The 27,745-nt window shown below is 40.5% G+C and overlaps 2 protein-coding genes across 7 annotated transcripts in view; one reads left to right on the top strand and one right to left on the bottom strand.

Annotated features, from left to right (window-relative positions):
- Positions 1-2,478: 2,478 nt before the first annotated feature.
- On the top strand, positions 2,479-27,303 carry ELMOD2 (ELMO domain containing 2). 5 transcript variants are annotated; one of them, XM_063335057.1, is made up of 9 exons: positions 2,479-2,543; positions 2,804-2,951; positions 4,213-4,241; positions 5,581-5,675; positions 6,502-6,631; positions 7,593-7,726; positions 8,345-8,413; positions 9,601-9,734; positions 25,781-27,303. In XM_063335057.1, exons 2-9 carry the CDS (start codon positions 2,807-2,809, stop codon positions 25,873-25,875), a joined length of 831 nt encoding a protein of 276 aa, XP_063191127.1. In that variant the 5' UTR covers positions 2,479-2,543; positions 2,804-2,806; the 3' UTR covers positions 25,876-27,303. The 5 variants fall into 5 exon arrangements, with proteins under 5 accessions (XP_063191127.1, XP_063191124.1, XP_063191123.1 ...); XM_063335054.1 differs by lacking the exon at positions 25,781-27,303 and adding an exon at positions 17,530-18,768; XM_063335053.1 differs by lacking the exon at positions 25,781-27,303 and adding an exon at positions 16,885-17,506.
- TBC1D9 (TBC1 domain family member 9) overlaps positions 19,256-27,745 on the bottom strand; it is a 53,654-nt gene continuing 45,164 nt past the window's right edge. The window contains exons 17-21 of one of the 2 annotated variants that reach the window (XM_063335051.1): positions 25,018-25,083; positions 23,670-23,756; positions 22,686-22,760; positions 22,448-22,548; positions 19,256-21,489 (exon numbers count right to left, since the gene is read on the bottom strand). In XM_063335051.1, the coding sequence (XP_063191121.1) occupies positions 20,764-21,489; positions 22,448-22,548; positions 22,686-22,760; positions 23,670-23,756; positions 25,018-25,083 (1,055 nt within the window). In that variant the 3' untranslated portion in view covers positions 19,256-20,763. The remainder of the gene's footprint in view (positions 21,490-22,447; positions 22,549-22,685; positions 22,761-23,669; positions 23,757-25,017; positions 25,084-27,745) is intronic. The other variant, XM_063335052.1, reaches the window with a different exon arrangement.

The following is a 27,745-nucleotide window of genomic DNA, read 5'->3' as shown; positions in this document are numbered from 1 at the left end:
ACTCGCAGCCCAGAAAGCCAACGGCATCCTGGGCTGCATCAAAAGAAGCATGGCCAGCAGGTCGGGGGAGCTGATTCTGCCCCTCTACTCTGCTCTGGTGAGACCCCACCTGGGGTACTGCATCCAGCTCTGGAGCCCTCAGCACAGGAAAAACATGGACCTGTTGGAGCTGGTCCAGAGGAGGGCCATGAAGATGATCAGAAGGATGAAACAGCTCTCCTGTGAGTACAGGCTGAGAGACTTGGGGTTGTTCAGCCTGGAGACAAGAAGGCTCCAGGGAGACCTTATTGTGGCCTTTCAGTACTTAAAGGGGGCCTACAGGAAAGATGGGGACAAACTTTTTAGCAGGGCCTGTTGCAGTAAGACAAGGGGTCATGGCTTTAAACTAAAAGAGAGAAGATTTAGACTGGATGTAAGGAAAAAAATTCTCACAATGAGGGTGGTGAAACACTGGCCCAGGTTGCCCAGAGCGGTGGTAGATGCCTCATCCCTGGAAATGTTCAAGGTCAGGTTGGACAGGGCTCTGAGCAACCCGATCTAGTTGAAGACATCCCTGGTCGTTGCAGGGGGGTTGGACTAGATGACCTTTCAAGTTCCCTTCTGACACAAACTTTCTATGATTCTATGATATGAAGCTGTTTAATCAATTAAAAGATGCAACGGAAAGTGAAACTCTTGAAGCAAGAGGAAGGTTTTATTTTGGTATACATCAACAAAAGCCTCATCAGCTACAAATTTCTCTCAGTGTTCTTTGCACAGGCCCACACTTTAAGGATGCACCTGCTGGACTTCCTAAGTAATTCCGGTAGCTCACGAACTATCTTAGAGCAATCCATGCGTGGGCATAAAGACTGACAGCAAGGACCTGACCACCCTCCCGTTGCTTCATGCTGTTACAACTCCTCCGCCTTCCCAACATCAAGCTGTAACACCCAGCTGCTGCTGAGGCCAGGATTCTCCTGATGACAAGCTTTCGGCCTCGCTGTGTTAATACCGCAGCAGCAGCGCTCTGCCAAATCATCAGATGGGAGGTGCAGCGCAATCTTTTTTTCCTGATCTGGATTATTTGCTTAGAGTTGTTTCCTGTACAAGTGAGTTGGGAGCTGTAGTTTAGCCAAGTCCTGCAATACAGACAAGTTTCTTCCTTCCAATTTCTTTTATCAGTTCTTAGGCACTGGATGTTTGGCATTTATTGAAGATACTTTCTAGTTTTTGGCTATCTTGGACTGACTCATATGTAGGTGACGTGATAGAACCATCATGCCATCCTGCCACCAAGTAAAAATACTTTTTAATAAAGAGAAATATGTTTATTTTCATCCAGTAGCACTCTGATGCTTTAAATGTCAGTTTACTTAAGTTACACTGAAAAAAAAATGACCACCTGTTGCCTCTTAACATGCACCAGCTCTCCTCATGGTTTTTAAGAGTAGGAACTAAATAACTGAAATAACTGAAAATAACTGAAGTTCACATATCAATGATTCACCCACATGAAACTCTGCACCCCTACGAGTGTAAAAATCCAAAGGGAGGATGCCAAATGTGTTGGTCCATCCTCTAAAATCCTGTGTGGGACACAGGCCACCAGACCTGCTGCGTGGCTTTTGATTCTGTGTAAAAGGTACTTCAATTTCCTCATATTAAAAAATGTACCAGAATGTGGTCAAGCAAGTCCGTCAGCTCCCTTTCAAGCCTACAAATTTTGCATATAATTTTGAGCAACAGGAATTCCTCCTGCTGCCCTCAAAGGAACTGTTCAACCCATGTTTAGTGAAATAATAATACAATGGAAGCAGTGACGGGAACTAAATGAAACACTTAGGCTGAAACCTCCGTTCAGCAATGGCAAAGCAGGATCCATGGCAAAGCACTCCTCCTTGACAGCATTTAGCTTAAGTAAATTCATAACATCTTTCTGACCAGCGTTGCCTTCAGCTATAGCGGTGGCAAGCAGCAAGTCCTCAAGCGGTTTTGTGAACACCTCAACAAGCACACGCGATCCCCGGCTGTATTTTGTGAGGCATCACGCACGAGGTGATGGCGTTAACTAGGGAAACGGGACGCTGATTTTTGGCCCAGGTACGAGCCAGGCTGCCTGTACCAACTGCCCGGTTAGCGCCGGCGTCAGCCCTGAAGTGAGCGGCGTGCCCCGGCTGGCTGGCCGTGACTGGCCAACCAACATGTCGGGCGAGGGCCTCTGTGCCACCACCTAGGGCGGCACCACACCTGCCAGCTGGGCCCGCGCCTCCCACACCTGGCTAGCAGCCCAGGCCTCTGGGCTCTCGGGGCAGGAGGCGCTTTACCCGAGCCAGGCCGCCCGCTGGCACACCGCTGCCCGGGGCTCCCTCCGCAGGCGGCGGAGGGAGCGGAGCCGTTACGGCCCTCCGAGGAGCGCGCGGCAGAGCCGTTAACGGCCGCCGGGCCGGAGAAGGCGCCTCCCACCCGGCACTTCCGCCCCGCCGTCACTTCCCGGTGGGGGGAAGGCGGCTTCCGGCGGGAGGATGCGGGGGGCGGCGGGGCGCCGCTAGCTGGCCGCTACGGTGGGCGCCGGGCGGCCGCGCCGGGGCAGGGCCGCGTAACGGCTGCCGCCCAACGGCTGCCCGGCCTCGCGGTGGGGGGCGGTGCGGGGCGGCGCCGACCGTTAACGGCTCGCGGCTGAGGGGGAGCCGGCCCGCGGCGGGCGGTGCTGCCCTCCGGAGGGGAGGGCGTTTTCGGGCGGCGGTAGCGGGGCTGAGGGGAGGGGTAGGGGCTGCCGCCGCCGCCGCGACCCCGCTGCTAACGCCGGGCTTTCCTCCCGCAGAAGATGTTGGTGTACTTCTGGGGGTTCCTGTACAGCAACTACGTTCGGTTTTGGCTGAAGTGGATCTTGCGGCTGCTGACTCGGAAATGCGAATTGCAGCGTGTCTTTGATGGCTCGAAGGCAGGGGCGCAGCGGACGCTGAGCATAGGTAATCACAGAATCATAGAGTGGCTCGGGTTGGAAGGGACCTCGAAGATAGAATCAATCACAGAATCATTTAGGTTGGAAAAAGCCTTTAAGATTTTTGAGTCCGACCGTAAACCTAACACTGCCAAGTCCGCCACTAAACCATGTCCCCAAGTGCCACATCTACACGTCTCTTAAATACCTCCAAGCCCCCTGCCCTGGGCAGGGACACCTCCCACTAGACCAGGCTGCTCAAAGCCCCATCCAGCCTGGCCTTGGACACATCCAGGGATGGGGCAGCCACAGCTTCTCTGGGCAGCCTGTTCCAGCGCCTCACCACCCTCACAGGAAAGAATTTCTTCCTAATACCTAATCTAAATCTGCCACTTTCAGTTTAAAAGCATTACGCCTCATCCTATCACTACGCTCCCTGATAAAGAGTCCCTCCCCATCTTTCCTGTAGCCCCCTTTAGGTACTGTAAGTGGCCGTAAATTCTCCCCTAGGACTGGTTTAGATCTTTAGAATCGTTGTGAAAAGCAATCGTTGGAAACCAGTTACTTCTCCCAAGTGCAGGGTGCATCCCCTCAATCATGTTTTCACAGTTCTCCTTGGCTATTCTGTGAGAACTTTAAATCAGAATGCCAGATCTAGTTTCCTTGCCTGCTTCCAGTTAGCTTCAAAAACTGAATCAGAAATCTGATATTTTCTCTCAGTGTCTTCCCAACACTTTGTGTATGTTCTTACTTTCCTCTTACTAAAAAAGCCACATAGAACAGACGTGAATGCATTTGGGGCGGGGGGGAAAGGAGGAAGAATGCTTAAATGCACAATTCTGCTTGATGCAGAATTTTGATCTGAAATAGTAATTTAAGAAACTATTTAGTTTTTGCTGTTTTAACAGTAGCTTGAGGGAAGTGACTTTGCTTCAGTAATAAACACAAAAACATTTCTAAAAATGGAAAATATCAGTCATATTTTTGTCTTGTCACCTTTTCAAATTTGTGTTTGTACATGTAATTGATCAATGTTTTAAAAAAAATCCAAGTCTATTTTCAGGATTGTACTCAGGGGTTATATATAAAAAAAAAAATCTATATAAATTAAGACTTTCAGTTACCTGATACCCGTTGATTTTAAGATTGAGTCATTTTTTTTATTAACTACTTGAATAAAAGGGATGCAAAATTTTATAATACTTACATGCCGCAGGAACACCTATTGTCAGTTTTTTGAAACAAGTCCGTTCAATTTAACCGTGACATTTACTTTTTTTGTATTGCAGAACATTCACTGGCATCATCAAAGAATAAGGTAAAAGATACCAGAGATTAAACTGTAATAAAACCTTCTTTCAGAGACAGATCCCAGAAAAGAACACGTGCGTTTGCTTTTTGAGGGTGGAGGAAAGTAGAGGAATAAAAGGCAGAGAGGAGAGAACAGCATTTTGGGTTCTGCATGCTAGGGTTGGTCGAGGTTTCTCAAAAATGACCCCATGGCCCTTCAAGGGTTTGTTTCCATCTCTCTGAAAGATTACCTGCTCTTCAGCAGCAAGTCAGACAAGCCGTGATACAGAGCTTCCATTCTTGGAGAGGGGTCAGTTCTCCCGGTCACAGCGATCTACAGAGAGATGATACCGATAAAGCAATTAAATGCAGCGTATACAGTAATGCTTGGAATTGTTTAAAAAAAGCATAATGCAAGTTTACAGGTGGACATTTAACTGACAAGTTTGTCCCATTGTTCTGCAGTGGTTAGACATAAGCTAACACTTCAAACCCTCAAATTTGTGTATCGAACAAAACTTTTCTTCTTTAGACAGTGAGGGGGCTGCATTCTCCCTTTTTCTAGCTGATCACTGCAATGTGGTGTTTGTTGAGAGAGAATTAGTAACTGCCACAAGCATCTTTGTTGCAGTAGAGCACAGTATGGGTGGGTCTTTTAGCATCTCTTAATTAAATGATTATATCAAATAGATTAATATTCAGTTTTAAAAGAGTTAACCTTTTGCTTTACTGAAATGAAGCGGCTTTGGTATTAGCATAAATTGTACTAAAGAATGCATCGTGACCATAAAAAGTTGATACGACAAATTGTTGTGAAGTGATTTTAGGTGGGCAGTGTATAATTATAATTACTAGTATTTGCTCTTTAGAAGACTAGCAGAAGAAGAATAGCAGAACATGAAGTTCTTTTGTTTCATCCCAGCATTGAAACCTCAAGTTTGTTAGTTCCCTGTCTCCTGACTCTGAAGCATTATTTCCTTATTGAAGTTCTATCATTTTTGCTACTCGATAGCTGCATTTGTTTCAAATGGATTAGGAAGAACATGTTTCAGTTCAGCATTTGAAAGCAACCAACCACCTAGACTTAGCAACTCTTGCACTTTTTATTTATTCTTTATGACACTCCTGTGTAAAGATTGTTGTTTACAGTCTGACAGAGTTACAAGTTATGCTTGTATGTAATTATCGCAAATATTTTATATGCGAGCGGAGTCCATTTATTGTAAACATTTGCAATAAATTGACTGTTCTCCTTTTATAGTAAAGAATGCATACATGGCAGATATACAGAAGCTGAGAAATAAGAATAAAGCAGATAATAGATTTCTGCATTCCTCATGAGGTCTTTTACTGTGTTAACTTCCTAGGTTTTAAGAAATGCTGTACATGTTGAGGAAGCTGAAGTGGAGAAGTGTGTCAGAGATGTAATGAAAGAAAAGAAAATTGAACAGAAGGATACAGGGTACGTTTAGAACCCAAACATAAGTTCTTCATGGCAGACAATTTTGACTTCTTGGCACGTTCTTGCAGTTGCTTAATCTGATACAATATTTAGGCCATTCGGCACAAATCTTTAGAACGAAATTAGAAAATAAGGTATGGTTATGTCCTCTTCAGTTCTAGAAAATAAATTGCAAAGTTTTAATTGACATGGATTTGGGATAACTGCAACTCTATCTTGCAGTTCCCTTCTCTTACTCCTTATTTCTTAGTAACATGATTATCGCATAGGTTGATTACATGAACTATGCGATTGCTTAGATATATTTGAGAGAGTATAGTGATGCCTGATTAATCTTTGCATTCATCTGCATAAGTAATTATGAGCAATTGAGAGGAAAAATTGTGAACAGTCAAAACTTAAATGCTTCTTTGAAGCTATGAGCATTTCTGACAAAGTTACACTTTAAGACTTAATAAAAAGTTTGGGGGTAGGTGAAGATATAGGGGTCGGGGTGATAGATGGAGTTTTCTTGTGTCATCACAGATTTTTAGCTAAGTTATTTTTTATTTCCATAATTTAAGTGAATAGGGCATGACTGTGCAGCACTAGAATCAGCTAGAGGTTTGGTGGTTTGTTTTTTTTTTTTTAAGTAGAAGTAAGATCCATAAAACAATATACTTAACCAATATACTGTCGTTTGAAAGGTAAACATAAAGCACTTCCTAATTCTAGTGTTTATGTTAAATTAACATCAGAAAGGCCTTAGCTGGTAGTTCAGGCAAGAATTTATGGTTAACTGTGCCTCTTTATAGCAACCGTGTGTGGTGTTTTGTTATTATTTCAGGTTTAAGACAAATCTGCATATATCCTTACTGCAGATATCGGGTTATAAAAAACTTTATTTGAATGTGGAAAATCTGAGGAAGGTCCCGTATGATTCGGATAACGAAGAACATGAGGAACAGTTAATTGAGGTGAAAATAATCTTTTAAATACAAAAGCTATTTATTTGGGCTTTTCCCCCCCCGCCTCCAAGTCCAAGAGCTTGAATTAACTTAATTTGTTGGTAGTATTCTTACCAGGTGGCCTATTTAAAGCTCTTTTCTGCTTGTGAACTGCTAAGCCATTATAGAAGCAATACAGTAAAATACAACATCAAAGCCAAACAAATTAATAAACTAGAATTACTTGCACTAGGATTATTTTGTGTGAGATCAGACATAACAACAACATAGAAGTAGCAAAGTAATTTTGTAACAGATCCCTGAAGGATTGTAACTAAAATGATATTTAACCTTATGCACACGTCTAACTTTGTAAAACAATAATTACTAAATAAAAAAAGACACTAGTGTTTTCTTATTACTGCATCCCAGTCAATGTCAAAGAGGATAGTTTAATGCCGGAAGAGAAAAACTATCAGTAATGTATTTTAGGTAACAATAAATAATGGCAAGCAAATCATATAGTACTGCTTGAGGCTTTTTAAAATAGCTTCTACTGTGCAAATATATTAGCATGTCATCTTCTTAGCATTTCTGTAATTATCTCCGCTCGCTACGCAAGTCCCAACATTGACGTGTTAAACAAGCATTCATTGAGAATTTCCGTTTCAGTTTATAGCTGTCCTATCAGAAAATGATGCATAAATTTAGTTTCTGAAGTGAAACAAGTCTTTGTTTCTTTAGTATTGATACAGTGGCTTTGTCTGTGAAGGAAAACTATCATGTTTAATGTTACATGTAATAATCTTCCTAATTGCTGAAGTAAGCCATTGTAGTATGAGTGCGGATTGCCACTAACAGAAAAGAGCAGCATGCAGATTGTATCCTGTTCCTTGGTGAATGGTTTCTAGCATGCAGCAGCAAGTGTTCTGAATTATGTGACTTGGAATACTTTAGCAGCTGTGCGTAACATGGAAGCATATTTGTGCAGCTTTGGAATTTGCTGATGCCTCATGAGAATCTGAAGGCCAGGATCACCAAGCAGTGGTGTGACATTGGCTTCCAAGGTGATGATCCCAAAACAGACTTCAGAGGAATGGGCCTGCTGGGATTAGTGAATCTGGTGTAAGTGAAAAGAAGTATTTAATTTGTTGTAACTGATTTTCAGTATCTATGTATTTTCTCTAGTTAGTGCTATTTCTAATAAAGACTGAATAGAAACAGTGGCTTCTGGACAGTGAAAAAAAATAATCAGTATTTTCTAAATAAGTCAACATTTCTAGCAGCTACACATCTGTAAACGTGTGATTGGGTAGAGGCCAACAAGCGAAGGGAGGAACAGAAAGTTGCTTGCCCAAGACACCTTAGCGTTTTGTTCTCATATTATAGATTTGATAGGTTATAACTTAGAAAATAACTTGTCAAAAGCTTTTAAAATTCCTGAATTAATGACTGTAATGAAAAATAATCAGGTTTGCATAACTTTACTAAGCTAATTTGTGGACTTGGGGCAACTTTATATTTGATGTTCAGATCACAACAATTTATTTTTTTTTTTACTGTATTAGTTCATGCCGAATATAATTTAATTTGCTACCTTTTCCTTGGTCTTCATTTTGTGCCATTTTTCAGTACAGAGTAGTATTCAACTGTAGTTTAAAGCTACACATTTTGATGTTGAATAAATGAATTTTTTTATACGAACTTAAAAAAATAATGGAAGATCCTGTTTTACACTGCCAGGTATTTTAGTAAGCATTACACCAACGAAGCTCGTCAGATCCTTTCTCGTTCAAATCACCCAAAGCTGGGGTAAGTCACTATATAACTTTTTCTCACTTGTTCTGTGTAAGAGCTCATGTGAAGACTGCCAAATATGTGTCCTGAAAGTAAAGAGGGGAAACATTTGTGTTGTTTTTTTTTTTCCATTAAAGGAGGAAAAAAGGGCCAAAGTAGAAAGGCATGAGCAACTGAACACAGAAATCAGTTTCAGGCTGGGAACTATGTGCAGCTGTTTTGTTTTTTTTCCAGAATAGAGTCCTCGGGACAAAAATACTGCAAAATACTGACTTCAGTTAACACAGTGAACACCATTAACATCATAGTTAGCTTTACTTGTAATAGGCTTAGTTTAGATTTAGAAATGAATACTTATTTTTCTCCTTAACCGATCCTGTGTTGGATCAGGTTCCTTTTTTTGCTAGTTTTTTGCTCTGTACTAAATATATACAAATAGATGTTTTGTGGTTGTTCAGCTTTAACTTCGTTTTTGAAAACTTTGCATATTAAAAGATTTAGCTCACTTTACAGCAAAATATCCTCTAAAAGCAGTCAGATGCAGAGGAAAGCTGGTAAGCCTGTGTATATCATCCCATCCAGCTAGTCCCCAATTAACTCAATCACCTACCAAAAATGGGAGGCTTTCATGGCTTCAATTGTAAATAATATTACCTCTTGGAAGTAGGTCATGAATAGGATATCAGAGACATTCAGATCAATTAAATCCCATATCATTGACACAAATGAATTCCTTTTTTTCCCTTCCCCCCAAAATATTTGTTTTAACAGTCCTTTAAGAATTTCTGTTGTAGTGCTTTCTATACCACGCAACAGGAAAACAGATTTTTTTCAGCTTGAGTAACAGTTTGAGGTGGCCATTCCATTTATACTGCGGTGACGTTTTTGATGTCTGATTTTTAATATTCCAGCAAATTTAATGATGTCAAATGAGTAAACTGAGGTTAACGCCTTACCATCTCATTATTAACTAATGAAGGCATTTGCGATGCTGTTGTATAGGAAACTAGTGTTTTTAAAGAACTTTTACATGGTTGGATGCACCAGGGAATGGAAAGTGGTCTGTAGGCCAGAGTCAGCTTGTCAGCAAGTGTCATAGCAAAATCTGACTCTTAATCATTATCCTAATGCAGACTGTTTCAGGGAAGCTTTTAAGTCCTTTGATCCACAAGGTAAAACGTGACCTATGATTGGCATTGCAGATATTCTTATGCAATAGTTGGAATCAATCTGACAGAAATGGCATACAGCTTGCTTAAGAACGGTGCTTTAAAGTCTCATCTGTACAACATGGTCTCTGGATCGCCACAGATGGACCACTTCCATCAGTTTTACTGTAAGTACCTGTAGCTTCTTTAATACAGACCACCAGGGGGATGCCTACAACGTAGAGTATAGGGTTTTTGAAGTGAGTTTCCACTCTTTTCTCATTAGCCAGAGCAAGCTGTTTATCTTCTGGATCAGGTATTAGAAATGCGCCTGATGCTTACAGTGTTTACACTGTGCTACAGAAATATACGTCTAAGGGATACATTTGGGTGGCTTTCTATATATTAGAGACTGCCGTCTGAAAACTGAGTATTTGCAGATTTTTTTTTTTATTATTCATTATTACAGTGTCCGGTAGTTTGCTATTGACCAGGGTGGAACACTCCCTATTTTAAGGGACTGAATAGAGTCTAAAGGATCATTCTAGGTCTAGCTAGATCAAGGCAGATTATTGTGGAGTCATTTTTGCAGAACAGCATTTTATTTTCTTCACAGGTTATCTGGTTTATGAGTTTGATAAGTTCTGGTTTGAAGAAGAACCAGAAAGCATTATGCACTTCAACCAGTACAGAGAGAAATTCCATGAAAAAATTAAGGGACTTCTGCTGCATTGTGATGTGATACTAACCTTACAAAATACAAAGAAACCTTAACTCCTCTGCAGTCTGTGAGGTTCTGCATCAAAAATGGAATTATGCATCGGATGGAAGTTTTGCATGTTTCACCAAAAACTGCTTAACAACAGAATTTATTTTTTTTTTTTTTTTTTTTTTTTACATTTAAAAAAATAATCAAAAGTCAGTTAAGAAAGCTTGGACAATCAGCCTCTGTTTACAGGTCTTTATATGCTATTCTCCAAAGGACAGCTTTTTTTTTTTTTTAAAAATTTGAAACAAAAAACAAGAAACAAACCAACCAACACAAAAAACAACCCACGAATCTCAAGAGCCTCTGGATCGCTTGCTTTCACAATTTCTTTTATACTTCTTGGTGCAGGAACATGAAGCGGGTATTTATGCCGCATCGTGTTTTCCATGAATAGGTTTTACTGTTAATTTTTAAATTAACTGTCTTTTTAAAACTTCTTTTAGTTGAAATTTCTCTGGTTTTAGACTTTCTGTGTTCTAGTTCTGTATATGTAGTTGATCGTTCACTCAATGTTAAATTTCTCTATAATGAAGAGGTCCATGAAGGGGATGGATTTAGTTGCTTATGATTTTGGAGAAGAGGCTTAATCCATCAACATACTAATGTACTTACTAGAAACTACTTCTGGCTAAGGAAGTTTTTTTGAATCTGTGGATTTGTACCAGCAATTTCCTATGCTTGGAAAAAAGCTTAGTTTACTAACAGACAAAAAGAACCACAAATCATCAGTGTGAGGATAAGATCCTCAGACTAAAGCTACTCCTAAAAATATTCCTACTGTAAAAATTTGCAATTCTTTCTAACCTAACTTCATCTGCTCAGGCTGCTTGACTTTGTATCTGTTGTCAGCCCTTTCTTTTAGCAGCTAATGGGGCATTCTAAGTGGGAAGTACAAGTGAGTTAGTTTAGCCCTTTGATAAAGTTCACTCATTAAAAACTGCAGTCCCTATTTTGTGAAAATAAATTCACACCTGAGTACAAGTCTCTAACAAAGATGTATTTTCCATGGAAGGGATGCAGCTACCACATGTTCCTTAATCTTGGCGTCCTCAGACAATCTAGTCAATAGGACTTCATGTCTATATTGTGACTAATTATTGCTTAAAGCAACTTTAAACAGATTTGGTATGACCATCACTTCTTTTTCTAAAACCTACTATTAAATAAGTGCCTTCTGCTTTATTCAATCAGTGTTTTAGTTTGATTCTGTAACTAGATCATAGCCTTAGAAGCTTGAGTTATTTAGGAAAGATTCTTTCGGTATACACCTAAATAGCACACAGTGGCACAAAATTTGTATGCTAGTAGAAGCTTTCATGCCTTTTTTTTTTTTTTAAATCATCTCAGGTAAATTAGTTAACTTCTAGACTTGATGTCCCTGAGTCTCAAACACCTCAGGATACCATTTAGGTTTCCCTGTTGGTACAGGGAAGCAGGGAGGGAGCGTTGCTTTCTGTTAACTTTTACTATGAGAATGCAGGAGCAACTTCCTGAAGAGTAGGGGGAAAAAAAAAAAAAAAAACATGAGAAGAAAAAAAACAAACACTAACCCCTTTTTGTAATGAGTGATGTTACACTACACAAGTATTAAATGTATTATTATAATATCTAATATTACATCTCCTTGGAGATAATCAAAACCCAACTGGACATGGTCCTAAGCAGCCTGCTTTAGGTGACCCTGCCTTGGGCAGGGGTTGGGCTCTGATCTCCAGAGGTGCCTTCCCACCTCTGTAGTTCTGCAAGTCTGCATTGCGTACCTAGCGACTTCTTGCACTGCATCCACCCAGTTGCTTTTGATCCCTTAAATGTTGGTGATCTCTCATTTGTGAGAAAGCTTCTGATCAGGGTAGGCAGTATGTATGTAGGAGGTAGTGCACTTCTCTTTTCTCTTTATGATACTTCAGATGTAGACAAGAATTAAACATGTGCAGGCTGGAGAAGGGTTTGTCTCATCTGTGTTGTGTTGACGCTAGTCTACTAAAAAAAGAGTAATGTGAAGGTGTTTGTAGGGAGAGTATTTACGGTTATGCAGTGGCTCGCGAGCTGAACCAACTAGATTAGATACAAAACTGACCAGAGGAAGCCTAGTTCTTTTGCTGCTCCCAGGTACTTGGGTCCTGTAATTCTCACCACTGAAAAAGCTGAGATCCTATGGAAAGTGTTCTGGGATTCAGGTCCTATGGCGGAGCTCCATTTCTCTGACCTTTGTAGATACTGGACATGCCTAAAATCTGAGGAAGTGGAAAGAGGACTCTTTCCCAGTGGCTGAGAGGTTAGTTGTCTGTTACTTTCTAGCCCCAGCTTCTGTAATGTTTTTCTTCATTAATAATTTTTGCTATTGCTTATAGATCTCCTTTGCAAGCAACCAGAGACTGACTTTTTGAATTTCAGAAGTAACCCCAATATGTTTAGCAGCAGCAGGAAAGGAGATCCCATTCTTATTTTCATCTACTGCTTGCTAGCAAGTCACAAAATTGCTTGAGCCATCCCTCTCAACGCTCCCTTGCGCTAGAGTCTACGCCTTGCCAGCCTTGAAACTTTCGCTCAGCTCCTTGTTCACGAGGAGACTGACATTTGGCTACTGCTGAGGCTTTTAAAGCCCAACCATCAAGTTTCAGATTTCCTATTACACACCTAAGACATTTTATTGTAGAATGTAGATTGAGCCTGATGAAGAGGCATCTTCATTAGCTTTTTTTTTTTTTTAAAAAATCAAGGTGTGAGCTGGGAGTAAACTGTGGCAGTATACAAGGAAAAAAAAGTAAACCCAACCATCGTCAGATGAGTGACATATATGGGAATGCATTAGTTTGCATGTAGTAATTAAGGTAAATATTTTTGTTAGGCTCCAGTACCCCCCTCCTCATAAACAGAATTTGCATGTAGTTTTGTACGATCAAGTAGCCCAGTCCTTCTGTGTAGGAGTCACTCACTATATGTAGACTAGTACTGGGTGTCCATGTTTTGCACCAGCGGTAGGCTAATTGTATTATGGTGGTAGCTAGAAAATATATGGAAAAAAGGTAAATTTGTGTTTAGGAAAGGGAAGACTTAACGTTTTACTAGTCAGCGGTATTTTATCCTAACTCTGTTGTAGGGTGACAGTCCTAAGGTTATAGAAGGTTCAAAATGGAGGTAGGGCACCTCTCTGCAAGTTGATGTGATCAATTTGTTTAACATCAGAATTTGTTGCTCATGGTTTATTCTAAGAGTCTTAAAACCTTGGTAAATTCTCTTGTTATTTATTAACTGTCATGTTTTAAAGTATGTATTATCTTATTAGAAATTGAAAGTACTGTTAGTTTTCTAACTTGCTGCCTCTTTAAAGCATTCACTATGTGAAAGCTTATATGCAATGGTAATTTTAGGAAAAAAAAATAATCTGAAACCGAAGACAACAAGGTGGTTCTCTAAATTTTTTGTTGATGTTGTTCCTGTAGCAACTGTTTAACAAACTACCTCCACTTTTGTTGTTTGTGTATGCTTGAAACATGGTGCCACTACATGAACAAATTAATCTGAAAATAAGTAGAAGTTTACCATAAGCAAAAGTAAAAATCTAATCTTTCAAGTAAGTAAACACATTGCTTCTTAAGTAACCAACTTGATTGGAAAGTGATTTGAAGACAGTGCTACTTAGGAAGAAAGAAACTGAGAGTGTTTTTAAACTGGTTTTGCTTCTGTCATCTGATACAGCAGTGTAAGGAATAGGGCATTTTGTCCCAAATGACAATAGGAAAAGGCTCCGATTTAAGCACCTCAGATAAATACTTTGGGATTTTCACTCTTTGAAAAGCAAAACAAAAAAAAATGCAAACAAAAAATTAAATGCAGACACACACAAAGCTCCAAGCATTCGTTTTCCAGATTTTCTAGCCTAGTTTAAATAACAATCATTTTACAAAAGAATATTGGTTAGCCTTGTTTTAAGAATTATCGTGGTGAAAAAGTTTGTATTTAGTTAGGTGGGAGTTCAGCAGTCAGTATTCTTTAAAATACTGCTAGTGTGTGCGTGGCAGAGATGTAACCTGTTGTTTCTTTCTGTCATACTGGTTTTGTGTTGCTGTAGTACAATGGTGATCAGTCTTTGGACCGATGTTTCTTGTGCCAGTCTATATATTGTCTTTCTCTAGGGAATCAAAAAACAGCCCAAGACACCTTGAGGGCAGTTTCTTCTTATCACACTGTGCTTAGGTAGCTGCATACTAATAGAAATTTCTGTTTACCACAATATAAAAGCAATAATGTAAACTGTGATGTCTGTGTAATGGAAAGAGATGTTTACAGTGGTAGCAAATAAAGAACGAGTTATTCCAAAACATTGTCAATGTTAGTGTGTTCTGGCCTGCTAGGAAACGTAACAATTTCCAGTTAGCCATGCTCTTAGAAGTTCTGTGTGATATGAGAGAAAGCTTTATCCTACCAACCTTTTTTTTTTGTTTGTTTTAGGCTGGGGTTTTTTTTCAGTTGGGTAGACTTTGCTAGCTGAGGGGCTTCTCAGCCATCACCTCACTTTGTTCTACACCTGACCTGAAAGGTGGCAGCATCCCTTTTCTCAAGTTCTTTTGGTCCACACCACAGAAAGCAGACCTCACTTCCTTGATATATAGCACTTACAAAAAGCATACTGGGTTGGAAGGAGGCAGAGAGTAGCTTTGCTGAGTTTCTTTAGCTAGAGCATTACATTGCTCTCTTCAGTGATGGACCAGAATTTTGATTATGGGACATAAGAGAATATTGCACAGGTAGGCTGCCACACTCTGCTGCAACTGGTAGAGATTTATCACTGCTTTATGTCAGTAGCTCTTGAAATCCTCACTTTAAAAGAAGCTCTGTTTTAAGCTTTAAAAAGAAAAACAACACAAAAACCCCAACAAAACCCCCAAAAAACCACAAGGTTTGAAGGACCTGGAAATGAACTCATAATTGCTTGAAGTGCATGTGTTTTTGTTCAGGAGAGCAAAACTCCAGGAACAAAATTGAGATTTAGAGAAGAAGTCTGGAGAACTTTACTGGAGAAAGAAAGAGAAGCCCTGATGTGTTTTAATGTCTTTTTTTTTTTTTTTTAAAACCAAGAAAATACTTTAACCTCTGTGTCTTCCACCACGCCTTCATCTCCATAAAACTATGTCAAGTAATTTATGCTGTTTTTCAGTTCCATTTGTATTTCTCAGGTAGCCTTTGTTTCTACTCCTGAATTTTGGTACATTTTGGTAATAGAAGTATTTGGTCTCCAACGTGCCACTACATGAGAAGGACAGGACCTCAGCTGTGGCAATTTTTATTTCTGCGGAAGCCTAGAACAGGCCCTGCACTACAGAAACATCCCACTCCTCCAGACCCCCAATGTCAAGTTGGTCAGTTATGCAAATACCAGTTATTGTAGGAAATGGAATGAGGAAGCAGCTATTCAGGAAATGTAAATTGAGATACTGAGTACCGCAGGAAAAAGAACCAGAGGTAAACTATCTTCTGAGTCACATGCTTTGAGATGTTATCTGCCACCATTTATTGGGAGCATCTTGCACTGCAGTTTAAGACCAAGGTCCTGTATTTCATCCCTTGTACTCCCAGCACTGAAACAGTTACACAGTGACCACCACATGTCACACATTTCTATTATTAGCCATATTCCAATTTAACATTCACTGCCACAGTTTTGTTCTAATTATTTGCTGCTGGGCTAATTTATATTTTCACCATTGAATAAGTCAGCATTTTAAATGAGCGTTAAAAGTCACAAAGGCTGCTTGGAGTATGTAACATTTGGGTCAAGCCTATCTGCTAGCATAAAGAAATAGGAGTAACATAAAAGAAATGTTTTCTTCCAACAGAGGATAATGCTCAGTAACAGATGCGACTGCTGCGCTTCCATTCTCACTATAAGGTTAAGGCTTGACGTGTATCCGAGCTGGTGAGCTCCAGTCCCGGCCAGCCGTCTCCCACAGCAGCGGGCATTGGTGCCAGGGTCCGGAGGAAGGCCCCAGATATTGGGACCTCGTGCTCCAGCTGAGCAACAGGACAGGGTACTAAGGCACACTCCACCATAAGCTGAGCTCACCTACCAGCCCGTAACACTGTTCCTCATTTTTTCCACAGATGTTTTAGTCTAAGCCCGACGAGTCCCTTTTTCTTACAAAAATAGATACAACAGCATCAAATATTTTTACTGTTAGTATTTCATTTCTGATAAAAGGCATCTTCTAGCTACATCATACCTCGTTATTACTGAATTACCAAGAACTGGAGCAGACATGAGATTATGGTTAAGTCACTCACAGGGATGCCAGAAGTTTGGAGAGTAACAGCACTGGAACTCATTAACGTGCGCCCAGCCCAAACTGGTGTGGGCTTGGCAAGGCATGCTCCACACCAGTACTACACTGGTGCAGCCACGGGTGCCATTACCCACCTATTGCTTTTCCATTTAGGCATGTTGTAGCCTTACAGCGCTTATGCACCAGCTTTGGTTTGTTGCTCTAAGTAACCTGATGGAATTCAAACTTTTCCCAACAGTTTCTTGTTGCTTTCTGTATCTGTTGGTTTACTGTATCTGCTGTTGAGAGACCCAATTACCACAATTTCAAAATGCTGTTGCAAGATTAATGATGAAGACCCTGCAAGGGGAGGGATCCAGAAGTGTGGAGAGCACCTAGCTGAAGAACCGGACCAGCTGCACAGCTTTCCCAGGAAAAGCACCATCTCTTTGCTTGACCAACTCTTTAAGGTTCCTCCCTTTCGCTCCCACAGCCCCTTTACATACCACGCCATACCAGCCTCTGCCGTCTTCATTTATGACACACCACCTGCTGTTTGCCATAACACAAGCTCCAGCATCACTGTTTAAGAACTCCTAAGGCACTTTTCTCTTTACAACAGTTTAGATGTCAAAGTTTCAGTAGATTTAATACATCACGTAACAAGCTTTTCTGTTTGCTTGCCCAAAATTCATGTAATGCTGACCTTCACAAGTCTCAAAACACAACCCTCAGCTCTAACACCTAGAAAGCAGGAGCTGTAACGTGCTGCAGTGAAGGAAATAAGCACCATTGAACTTTCATATGCTATCAGCATCTGAAGAAATTGAAAAACAGATTGGAAAAAAAAACTTGAGCGGAATGTTTCTTTATGGCTTCTTTTCTTTTTAAACAGAGAAAATTCTACAAAATAACTTCTCACTCCTCCATTATCTGCTCTCTGTCTCTTGGCAGGCGGCACCCTGCTGCCACCAGGCTCCTACCAAGCTAGAAAAGCAGCACACATCAGTGTCCAGTCCCAGATTTCAGCTCTGAAGAGGACAAAGATTTTTATTTTTTTTTCCCCAGCTGTGAGACTAACAGCCCCAACTGACCTCTACAGTTCACAGATTAAAGAGACTCTTTCTCAGAGCGTACAAAGCACAAGACACTTCTAAAGCCATACTGACTTGGTTGTGTCAGCATAACTACACATACAGATAAGACTTTAAAAATAAAAATATTCACTCACATTTTCTCAAAGGTTTCACATCACCGTGTGCTGGTCAGTTGAACTCGTCTGTAGCTTTCCTCTCCTCGGCTGCCACACAGCTACTAAAGAACAGGTAACATCAGATCCTGTCATCAAATAGGCAACTGCCAGGTGGCCATTTGGTGTGGCCCTAATCAGGTGAACAGCCTCACCCAAAAAATCTGGAGGAAATCAGCTCACCTGGCTTCTACCTGTAGCAAAGCCGTTCTTAAAGGTGACCTGGCTTACACTTAGGAGCTCTGGTGATGGGATCTGGAAGGTAAGGAAGGTTACTGGAGCAAAACAAGAAGAAGTTGGCTTGTAAAATGGCTCCTGTTACCCCAGAGTTGCACTTGTGGCACCTCTTCTTGTTATGGGAGCTGTAACAGCAAAATCATTTTCATGATGCGCTGTACCCCCAGCCCTGTGGGTGGGGTGCGGAGAAAAGCTGGCAAGCCCTTTTAAGATAAAAAAAAGATTTTCATGGGTGATCCGTGCATCTCTAGGAGTGTGTAGGAGATTGCCGACAGGCTTAAATTAATTTTACCATGACAGACACCTAAAAGAGAAGCATTTTAGGGATCTGTAGACTTTAAAAGGTCATTAGGCCACTTAAGGATGTTAACCCTTAGTGCTGAAGACTTCTGTGATGACTTACTCAGTTCCCAGGCATTACAATAAAGCACTCTGCTCTGGCCTTGGCATCTTAAATTAAAACAAAGTCATAGTCTTCAAAATGGTGATTACAGCTGCAAATGAATATCATTATTTGATATGCATGTTAACCCATCCACATAGTCTCATATTCAGAAAGACTCTATTGCTTTTTCGTACTGTTATAGGTAGTCTATATATGGCTAAATTATACAGGAGAGAACTCTACTCCCAACAAAAGAAAATCAAGAGTAAACTGACAGGACAAGGGATATATGAGCAGCGCTCAGAAATTAACAGCTGTGTTTTGCAAATTAACTTTATATACACACAAATAGATGGTTAAGTTTCAAAAATGTAATTCACTGACTAGAGCACACCCTTGTCTGTTCCGTCACTGCCATCCCAGCTTACCAGGACCCTGTAAAAAACATTCTACTGTGTAAAGCCTTCAGAGTATGCTGAGTGAGCTACAGCAAGGCGTAGATGGGTTGTAAAATACCTGGGGGGGTCTTAAAAAGTCTTAACTGTCGTCACCAAATGTGAGCGCAGCAGGGAAAACTGCTTAATGAAATGGGGTAGCGTGAGAGAAGCTTGCATGGGCTGCTTGTTGCAGATGGGATTAAACACATTCAAGTGTTAAACAAAACCAGGCATGGGAACAACTCGTGTTTTTCTTCCGAAACCTGGTGCTGAAGATCCAAAGTCACTTGTCTGTGTAATAAACCACCACCATCTACTTTTCCCTCTAGCATGACTTTAATAGTTAAAAACCAAATCTGTGCAGAGTGTACTTTATTTGTTCACATTACCTATTTGTGGTTAAAAACCACTTAATCCGACAGTTTAAAAGCATTCTTTTAAAACAAAAGAATTAAACATAGCTTCTGCTAAAAAATCTGCAAGTTACATGGATGCAATACACAGGAGTATAAAAAAATCAACAGTATTCTACAGAAAATATCCTCAAAAGAGCAAATAAAGATTAGGCATGTAGGCATGATCCCGAACTGAACAAATATGAATTAAAAAACAGCTAACAAAATTTAAAAACAAAATCCCAAATATCTGTATAAAAGAAGCAAGGATTCAAAGTGCAGGTGCTCCAGTTTTCATTTTAACATATTATTCAGTAAGTTGATACAGGATACTATTCATTTTATATAAAGTGACAGTGTTCTCAGTAAGACTTAAACATTCAGTTACATTATCTTGCAGATTTTTTTCATTACTGCTACTTTACACTGTTGTAAATGAAGACTTATGCAATACATGTTTTTATTTTCTTAATCTAACAAGGATATAATAGGTTGGTGGTAAAGGTTAGTTTTAAGAGCTAAGCTATATATGCCGTAGATCCAGACTTAGAAGTATATTTATATATATATTTAACTTTTAAAAAAGGCTTTCAATTTTTACAAAGAGACTCTACCAATCTGTTCTGGGACCTGTGGACCCTGTCTTTGGAGCGTACCAGCAAAGCTTCCAAGTCCACTGGTTAGGAACACAGCTCCAGGCAGGGTCACGCTGGAGATCATTCCATGGTGGCCGTGGCTGGGAAAGGGTGTGGTGCAGCCGGAGGCCGCTGAACCCGGGGAAAGGCAAACAGCCTCTGCCTTCTGGTGGAGCAGATATCATCACATTTCACCCCGTTTGCCTGATGTACCAGCTAGGCTTGGGGTGGACTTCTCGCTTTTATTCGAGCATACCAGTCTCAAGCAGAAGAAGTTAGAAGCCAGGCAGGGGTCACTGAAGTCCTCTTTCATGTATTCAAATAAATAACATTGAAGCAGACGTTAAAATCCATGATTCTCTTTGGAAAAAAAAATACTAAAATTAAATCAAATTATCCTTCAGGGATGTTGCCTGGAACTTAATTTCACCTGAGGTCCTAATTCAGGTTGACAGTGCCCCTTTAAATTTTAGGTTACTTCTTGTTTTGTTCATTTTTTCCTCCCAAGAATCAGATCTCTATGTAATGCCTATTTTAAAAATGCATGTAAATATCGGCATTAAGTTTACATTTAGAAATTAAGAACTAATCTTTACCATTGTATATTGACAGCAAGGTTAATAATACACACACTTCACTGACAACTCTTAATTTTTTTTCTGCATTTTGAATAAAATTTGCATTTGTGTAACATTTCCCACAGAAAGAGTGATTATACTTCAAGATAGTTAAGTTCGCACCCCAACATTTTCACATTAGTGAAAACAATCATGTTTCGAAAATACCAGGGCCTGTGCCGGGTACTAATAAATACAGAATAAAAAAAATAAATAAAAAACCCGACTGCCTTTTATCCCGACATAGTCGAGATTTCATAGTCACTGGCCGAGGTTATTGGTTTACCCATCATCCTTACGTTTTTAGCATTGGTAATCCTAGCCATCATGGACACAGGCTTGTCAAAGTACCTAACCAGCGCTGGCTCAGTCAAAAGGGAGGCTAAAAATTGTTCAAAGGTAATGGCCCAGTCTCTGTCAATGCTCGTGCTTCTACGAAGAGAAGTGGCGTGGTTGCTCCGTACCAAAACGGTGTCTTCACCGATGTCCTCACAGTGCAGCTTTTCTTCTTCGTGCGAACCTGCACTCAGTACCGAGTAGGAGGACATGGAACTATCATCTTTTGTATCATCATCGGAAATGAGCATGGAAGAACAGGCTCCGTTGTCCCTGGGAGAAGAGTCTTCGAGCTTAATGTCTTCCATCTGCATGCCCAGGGTGCTGTCGGTGCAAACGGCCTCCTCGTCGTTGGCGACAAGGCTGCTTTGGAACGGCTTGTGCTGTTCGAGGGGGTACTGCTGGTGCTCTTTCTTCGGAAACAGCTCGCTCTGAATAGTTTTGCTGCAGTTGTTACTGCTGCTGTCTGTCTCTTTGGTGGGCTGCACGCTGAAGAGCTTACCCACCTCACCTATCTCCAAAAGCAAGCTTGTCACAGCAGCTGTGGCGTGGTACAGATCTTGTTCGTTGGGGTCCTCACTGAACATGTTGTACATTGTCTTGCACAGCTCAATGAACTGTCCCTAAACACAGAGGGAGGAAACACTAATGAGAGAGCAGGAAACAAATCAGATTAAGATCTACTAAATTGGTTAAAAAGTCTGGAATGGAGGTAGGACACATTCGTTTATGTGATTAAACTGAAGTTGGAAATAACCTAAGTGCAGTCTAGAAAGCATCTTCTATAACTGGGCACCCAGATGTGTTGCCTCTCTCAAAGCTATTTAGAATAAACTGTTGGATGTTTTTTCCAACATATGACAAATTTATTTCTCTGCAGCCACAGGAGGGCAACAGAGGGTGCGCACTGAGACACAGCATGCATTTTGATGGATATTCTTGTAGGAACCATGCTAAGTATAACTAGGGGTCTGATAAAACTAATGAGAACTAATGAAAAATGAAATAAGAGACCTGCAGCACTCTTGTCATTGACAGTGGTAACTTAGTTGGATGCGAGCCTTTTGGAATTCAAAACTCACGAATTAAATAGGAAGGATATTTGCTTTGGGCAACCTCAAGTAAGAAGCATTGTTCTACAGGGAATAAACCTTCCCTATATGCTCTGGAGTAAACAGCTGTCCCAGTGGGTCTCCTCCTCCGTAGCAGCTATGGATCTAAGGGGAATGAGATTGATACTGTATAAATTACAAAATATAAAATGCTACTTTCAGGTAATGTGTATTGGACATTATGAGCTAGCTGGTGATATCAGCATCATATCACCATTTGTCTAGGGATCAAAATAATATGTTATCATTCCTATATGTGTGTATCTCATTTTTAGGATGTTTTGGGAGCTGAATGCCAGTTACAGTATGTTGAAAACAACTAACTTCTGTAATCAGGCGACTGCTGCTCTGGTAAAAAAGTATCTGCCTCAAAATAAAACCTTTATTCAGTGTTAATTTATTGAATATTTATAGGTATGTGAAGAACATTTAAAGTTAATGAAAAATAAAGAAGTGTCAGCAGAAGTACCTGATTCAGTTTGGGCAAGTCCTTTGTGTTTTTTGCTTTGGATTTATTCTCTTGGGTCCACATTCTCAGATAATTTCGATTCTCTTGTGAGCTCTTCTTGCCTATTGTCAACAAATTACCCAGAGATGCAGGAAAATCCATGAAGAAACCTTAATTAATACTTTTTTTTTTCCATTTTCAAAAGGAGCATCTTTACAAGAAATGAAAGATGTAATTCAAATGGAGACACCATGCATACCTTTGTCTGTTTTCAGACTCACTGTAACAAACCCATCATCTACTCCTTGTTTGTTCCTGCTGTCTAGGCCAACAACTAGGAAGTGGAGGGGCGGGGGGAGAGAGAGATCAGTGTGGTTTCAGATACATACATACTTTTCATGTGTACAGCGCAAAATAAAAATGTTTACACTGCAGAAAATGCAGAGGAAAAAGGATAGGACTAAATGATGATTTCTGCTTATTCTTAAGTCTGCTGACCAATTCCATATAATTAATAATATACATACTAAGACAGGGACCATCTTAGGTTTTGTTTGTGTAGTACAACGATTAGCCTGTGTTACCACAACACAAACAGCTTCTACCATGATAGATGTTTGGTGATTGTATCAGTGCATCTTCTTTTGTCTATCAGGACTTGAAATTGCCATCTCTAGTCTATTAATTCTTATCGGTATTTTCAAACCTTCCTTCCCCCTGTAATCCTGAAGGATGGGCAATATTTCTCTTGAATCAGAGAGAAACTTAACATCAAATATCTCAAGAAAGGGAATGTCATTTAAGACGATGATGATGAGACCCAGGTTCTCATTAGGGCACAAAAAGATTTCAAACTGCTAAACTACATTTTGATGTATCTTTTGGCTTTAGTTTTTTAGAATATTTTAAATTATGATCCAAATAGATCTTGAAAGCCAATATATTTATTCTTATTCTCCATCAAGACATATATGCTGCGCTTATCAAAAAATCAATTCTACTGCAACACACTGATGACATTATTCTGAGAGTACTTCTGCAATGCACAATCCAGGGGAGTGCTTAGTGCACACCCGCCTGTACCTCTAATGATATCAAAATAAATACAAAGATTACATGCTTCATTTTACAGAGAATACTTCACTCACAGAATTTAATCCGATAAAAATGTAGCTTTCTAAAAAGACATGTTGTCTGAAATGTGTTACCTCATCTTTTCATGCCTGAGACAAAAGATGCCTACCGTGGGTACATTCTGGTGTGATGTCTTCAAAAAAGTACTGAGTGGCTTCAAAAGCAGAGTCTGGCTCTTCTTGTTCAGGAGATGGATCTAAGTAATATAATAGAATTCTTTCATTAAAAATTCCACCCTTTTATTAAAAACTAGAACACATTTCCATTGATACATTTAGAATGTCAGTTTCTAGAAGTAAAAGTGTGAGGATGCGATGGGTTAGGAATCATCTCTCTCCAGCTCACAGGAGATGAACAACTGGACCTGTACCCTAGCGTCTCCTCCCCGATACCCAATTCTGTCTGACTAACAAGTAGCTGTTTGCCTTGAGAGCCTGGCTTGTCCATCTTCCCATGTCTACGTCCATTAAGTTCTTTCATGCAGCTCAGCGTGTCCTAAGCAGAGTATGAACCCAGAGTATGAGCTGGCAACAGTCTGTCATGATTTGGTATCAGCTTACCAGTCCCCGAATAGCAGAAGCTGTATTCTTAAAAATGGATCTCTTTTGTTATAGTTCAATAAAATTGTAATTTTTTCCAGTTAAATTAGTGAATCACTCAAGCCTACCTCCAGCAAAGCCAGCTAGGAGCCATCAGGGACATATGGTCAAAGCACACGAAGGTCAATGTCCTCTCAAAGCTTTTAGATGTCTTTACCAGAGGATGTAAATGCGCACAAGTATTAAACTACCCAAACAGTTGCAACGTACATAAATCGCAGATTCAGTGAGGACAGCAATAGGTTCTTTATGGCACACGTGTGACAAGCCAGAGAGGACATAGTTCCAGGACATAATTTTCTTCAGGGGCAAAATGGTTTTGAGATGTTTCCATCCCCTCTCTGCCCTAAAGTGGCTTTCTCACTTAGCCGAGTCCAACAGTTTGTACAGCTCCCTGGAAAACACATCTATGAAACCATCTGGAGCTTCCCTCTGCAAACAGTTGTATCAGCCCAGAAGGGAAACCAAGAAGAAAGCCTGGGGACAGAAACAAGTAGCCAGGGCACGCAGGAACATCTTAAGCTAGTTTCACTGTTAAATAAAGTGCATTATGGTTACAAATGCTGAAGAATACTGTATTTTTTATGCCCAGGGGAAAGTCACCAATCCCAACTAAACAGGTGAGAGACACATATAAATGGCCTGTTTATGGCTGGAGCAACAGAGGGTTGCATCGGTGCTTTCAGACTTTCCAAATCTGTGTCTGGTTATGGTAGAAGCTCTCTCATTTTACTGCTGCATAAACAGCTACAATAATTCCCACAAATCAATTTTTAATTGGGAAAGCTAGTCATAAACAACTCTGCTCCAAATTTCTGTTCTCACCGAGACGACACTACTTTAACATCATTTACTTACCAGGCAAAACATGCATTTTATACAGTAGCTTCAACTTCTCTGTAAGATCTCCGTGGCATGCTGCACCTAAACAGCATTACATACAGTATGTTAATACTCAGCATTCAACAACATTCTATTTATTATCGCTACAATATTTCATTTTAGAAGCTGCTGCATTCGCTCTGGGAAGCACTGTACTCCCTTTACAGCCCTAGATCATAAGGCAGTCACTTGACTTCTAAGATCATACGGTCTGCAGTAGAAATAGCAAGAGAACACAGATCACCTTATCTGAATTGTACTTCAGCCTTGGGTCCTTCATTAAAATGCTATTTTATGATGCTCAAAAATAATCTATGATCATCGCGTTACCACTCAGAAACGCCTCCAGCTGAAAGTTAAGAAGACTTTTTTGTATGGACTTTAAACTTTCTGATCTGAAGATCCAATAACAACATCACATGATTTGGAACAATAAGATATTTATCAAAAAAAGGGAGAGAAATTCAAGTAAGTAGCATTTATCACAACTTAGCCACAGGCTAAATTGATGTTCAGGCAATACTTTCTATTGATTTATCCACCTCAACCCCTATTCCTTCCTGGCCTACACTACAATTAGCTGTCTGAAATCCAAGCGGTCTATTGTAGCCCCTCCTTACAATTAATTAAATGGATATTATTTAATTTTAAAGTATGGAAATAATCAATAATCAGACTTCTTCATAAATCTTACTTGTTATGACATGTAATTTATAAACAAATTTATTTTACCTTACAGGCTACCGTGTCAACTTACCTCTGCTATGCAAACTACAAAGTGTGGCTTGGCAAATACTAACAGTCTACTGTAAAGCTTCAGACTACAATAAATAGAGGTGTTAGCCCAAACAATTGAGTACATCTACAGCAACCATTTTGCTTTCAACTTGGTCTTTTTTAGGCACAACACCTCCTCATGTTCTTATCTGGTGTACCACACCGTGCAGACAGTGCTTTCTTTTCTGGTGAAACTGTATCTTGGGTTAGGCACCCAGGTACCACGTGAAGTACCCCACTGCTACAGGCGACGTGAAAAGACCAAAGCACAGAATGGGCTGCAGTTCTGTGCCCTCCAGCAACGGCTAGGGGTGCATTCCCCAAAATAGGATTCAGGGCACAGGACATCTGGTGACATATGCAGGATTGTTCCTCTCCCTGTCCCCAGACGTGAAGAGAACTGAAAAAACTCAACTGCTGTCTGCTTTTTGCCTGAGATGAACCTGTGTGTGCTTCATAATGCCAGGCCCTTTTTCCCCTCAAAATGTACAGGAATGAAGATGACACAATGTGAGACAAGTTTACCAAAGATGTTATCTGTACTCTCTCATGAGACAACGCTCTGGGTCTCCCTCAAGAGAGGTCAAAAAGTTTTACAAAGGGAAGAACAAGCTACTGGCAATTTGCAGGAACCGCCCAACAGTTAGCTGCAGTGGGCTACCCAAGATCTGAGGACTGATGCTGTATTAAACAATAAAATAAGCCAATCAGACTACATTCATAAAGACAACAGAAGAGGTAGATGTGCCCCTATTATGAAAGGTTAGGGGAGAGTTTTGTATGGGCAGATACCTCAGCTCAGGCTATGATTGTGACCTGCACGGTGCAGTACAGGGATAATTTCATAGGAGAGCCCAGAGGATTCAGTGGCATCCTGCACGGCCCCTGCATCTCCGAACAGCAAAGCAGATGGTCCTGCTGAGGGCCTGTGCACAGCACTGGAGGGATTCTTAGTCCCAACCTGAAATACTTCTTTCCTGGCACTCTGGAGTCACAGGTCTTAAAACCTTCAACAACTTTCAACAAGTCTTGTCTTTTTGCAGTACAAGTCTCAGATGATGCATCGCCAGTTTTTGTCCAGAAGTTTTAAATTTATCTTGTGTTGAGAGAAGAAACTGTGTTTGGAAGAGAACATGACTACACCTTTTGAATCTTTCTACCTGAAACAGCAACAGTGACAGCTGTCGCCTTCACACTGCAGCCAACGTCCTCCCTCACACAGACCTGCTCTTCCCTTTCAAGGCCTTGACCACCACACCCCTTTTCATGGCACAACAAGGAACAACCTTCCCTGAGCCCCCTTTCTGACTGTTTTTCTGTCAACATTATGCAGGTGTCAGGTCTTTTGTAGGCATAATGTCATATGTGTACAGTTTCCCCCCCCGTCTTCTTTGAGTACGTTAACAAAATGATTAAACAGGTTAGAACATTATTCTGTTAATATAAAACTTAGTGCCAATATAAAAGTGTTGGCTTCAGTTCCCCCACTCTTGAACAGAGGTGGAGAGGTGCAGAGTGTTTGTACAGTATTTAGCGCCCTGAAAGGATCGGAGGAGTGGTGAGGTTAACACATTGCTTTCTGAACATCCTCCTGCAATCCATTCTTGGAGAAAAGCTGTTTTCAGAAGAAAAATAAATAATATACACTCAGGTATTTCTTGACACAGTTTTCATGGTGCTGACTTTTGCACAAGGCTGTGGTGAGTGCTGCAGTCACCAGCAGTCATTGGAGAGGTGGAAGAGCTGCACGCTTTGAGAAGGGAGTACTGCAAAAACATGGTGGGAGGCAGGGGGCCACTTTGAGTCTATGTGGAAATCTCTGTAGTTTCTGGAATCTGGAGTCAAACACTGACATACTATAATCCAGTGTGATAGGGTGGTGCAGGTGAGCTTCTTCATGAGTGAATACCCCAAACAGCTCATAACC

This window comes from Chroicocephalus ridibundus, chromosome 5, assembly GCF_963924245.1.
Source record: "Chroicocephalus ridibundus chromosome 5, bChrRid1.1, whole genome shotgun sequence".
Classification (NCBI taxonomy): domain Eukaryota; kingdom Metazoa; phylum Chordata; class Aves; order Charadriiformes; family Laridae; genus Chroicocephalus; species Chroicocephalus ridibundus.
This window is presented reverse-complemented; position numbering and strand designations above follow the sequence as displayed.

Excerpts from the sequence above, each read along its gene's own strand:
- ELMOD2 (XM_063335053.1), top strand. The coding sequence starts at position 2,807 with ATGTTGGTGTACTTCTGGGGGTTCCTGTACAGCAACTACGTTCGGTTT. Across the intron at positions 2,952-4,212 it reads GCAGCGGACGCTGAGCATAG|AACATTCACTGGCATCATCA; the intron begins GTAATCACAGAA and ends TTTGTATTGCAG. Across the intron at positions 5,676-6,501 it reads ATTGAACAGAAGGATACAGG|GTTTAAGACAAATCTGCATA; the intron begins GTACGTTTAGAA and ends TTATTATTTCAG.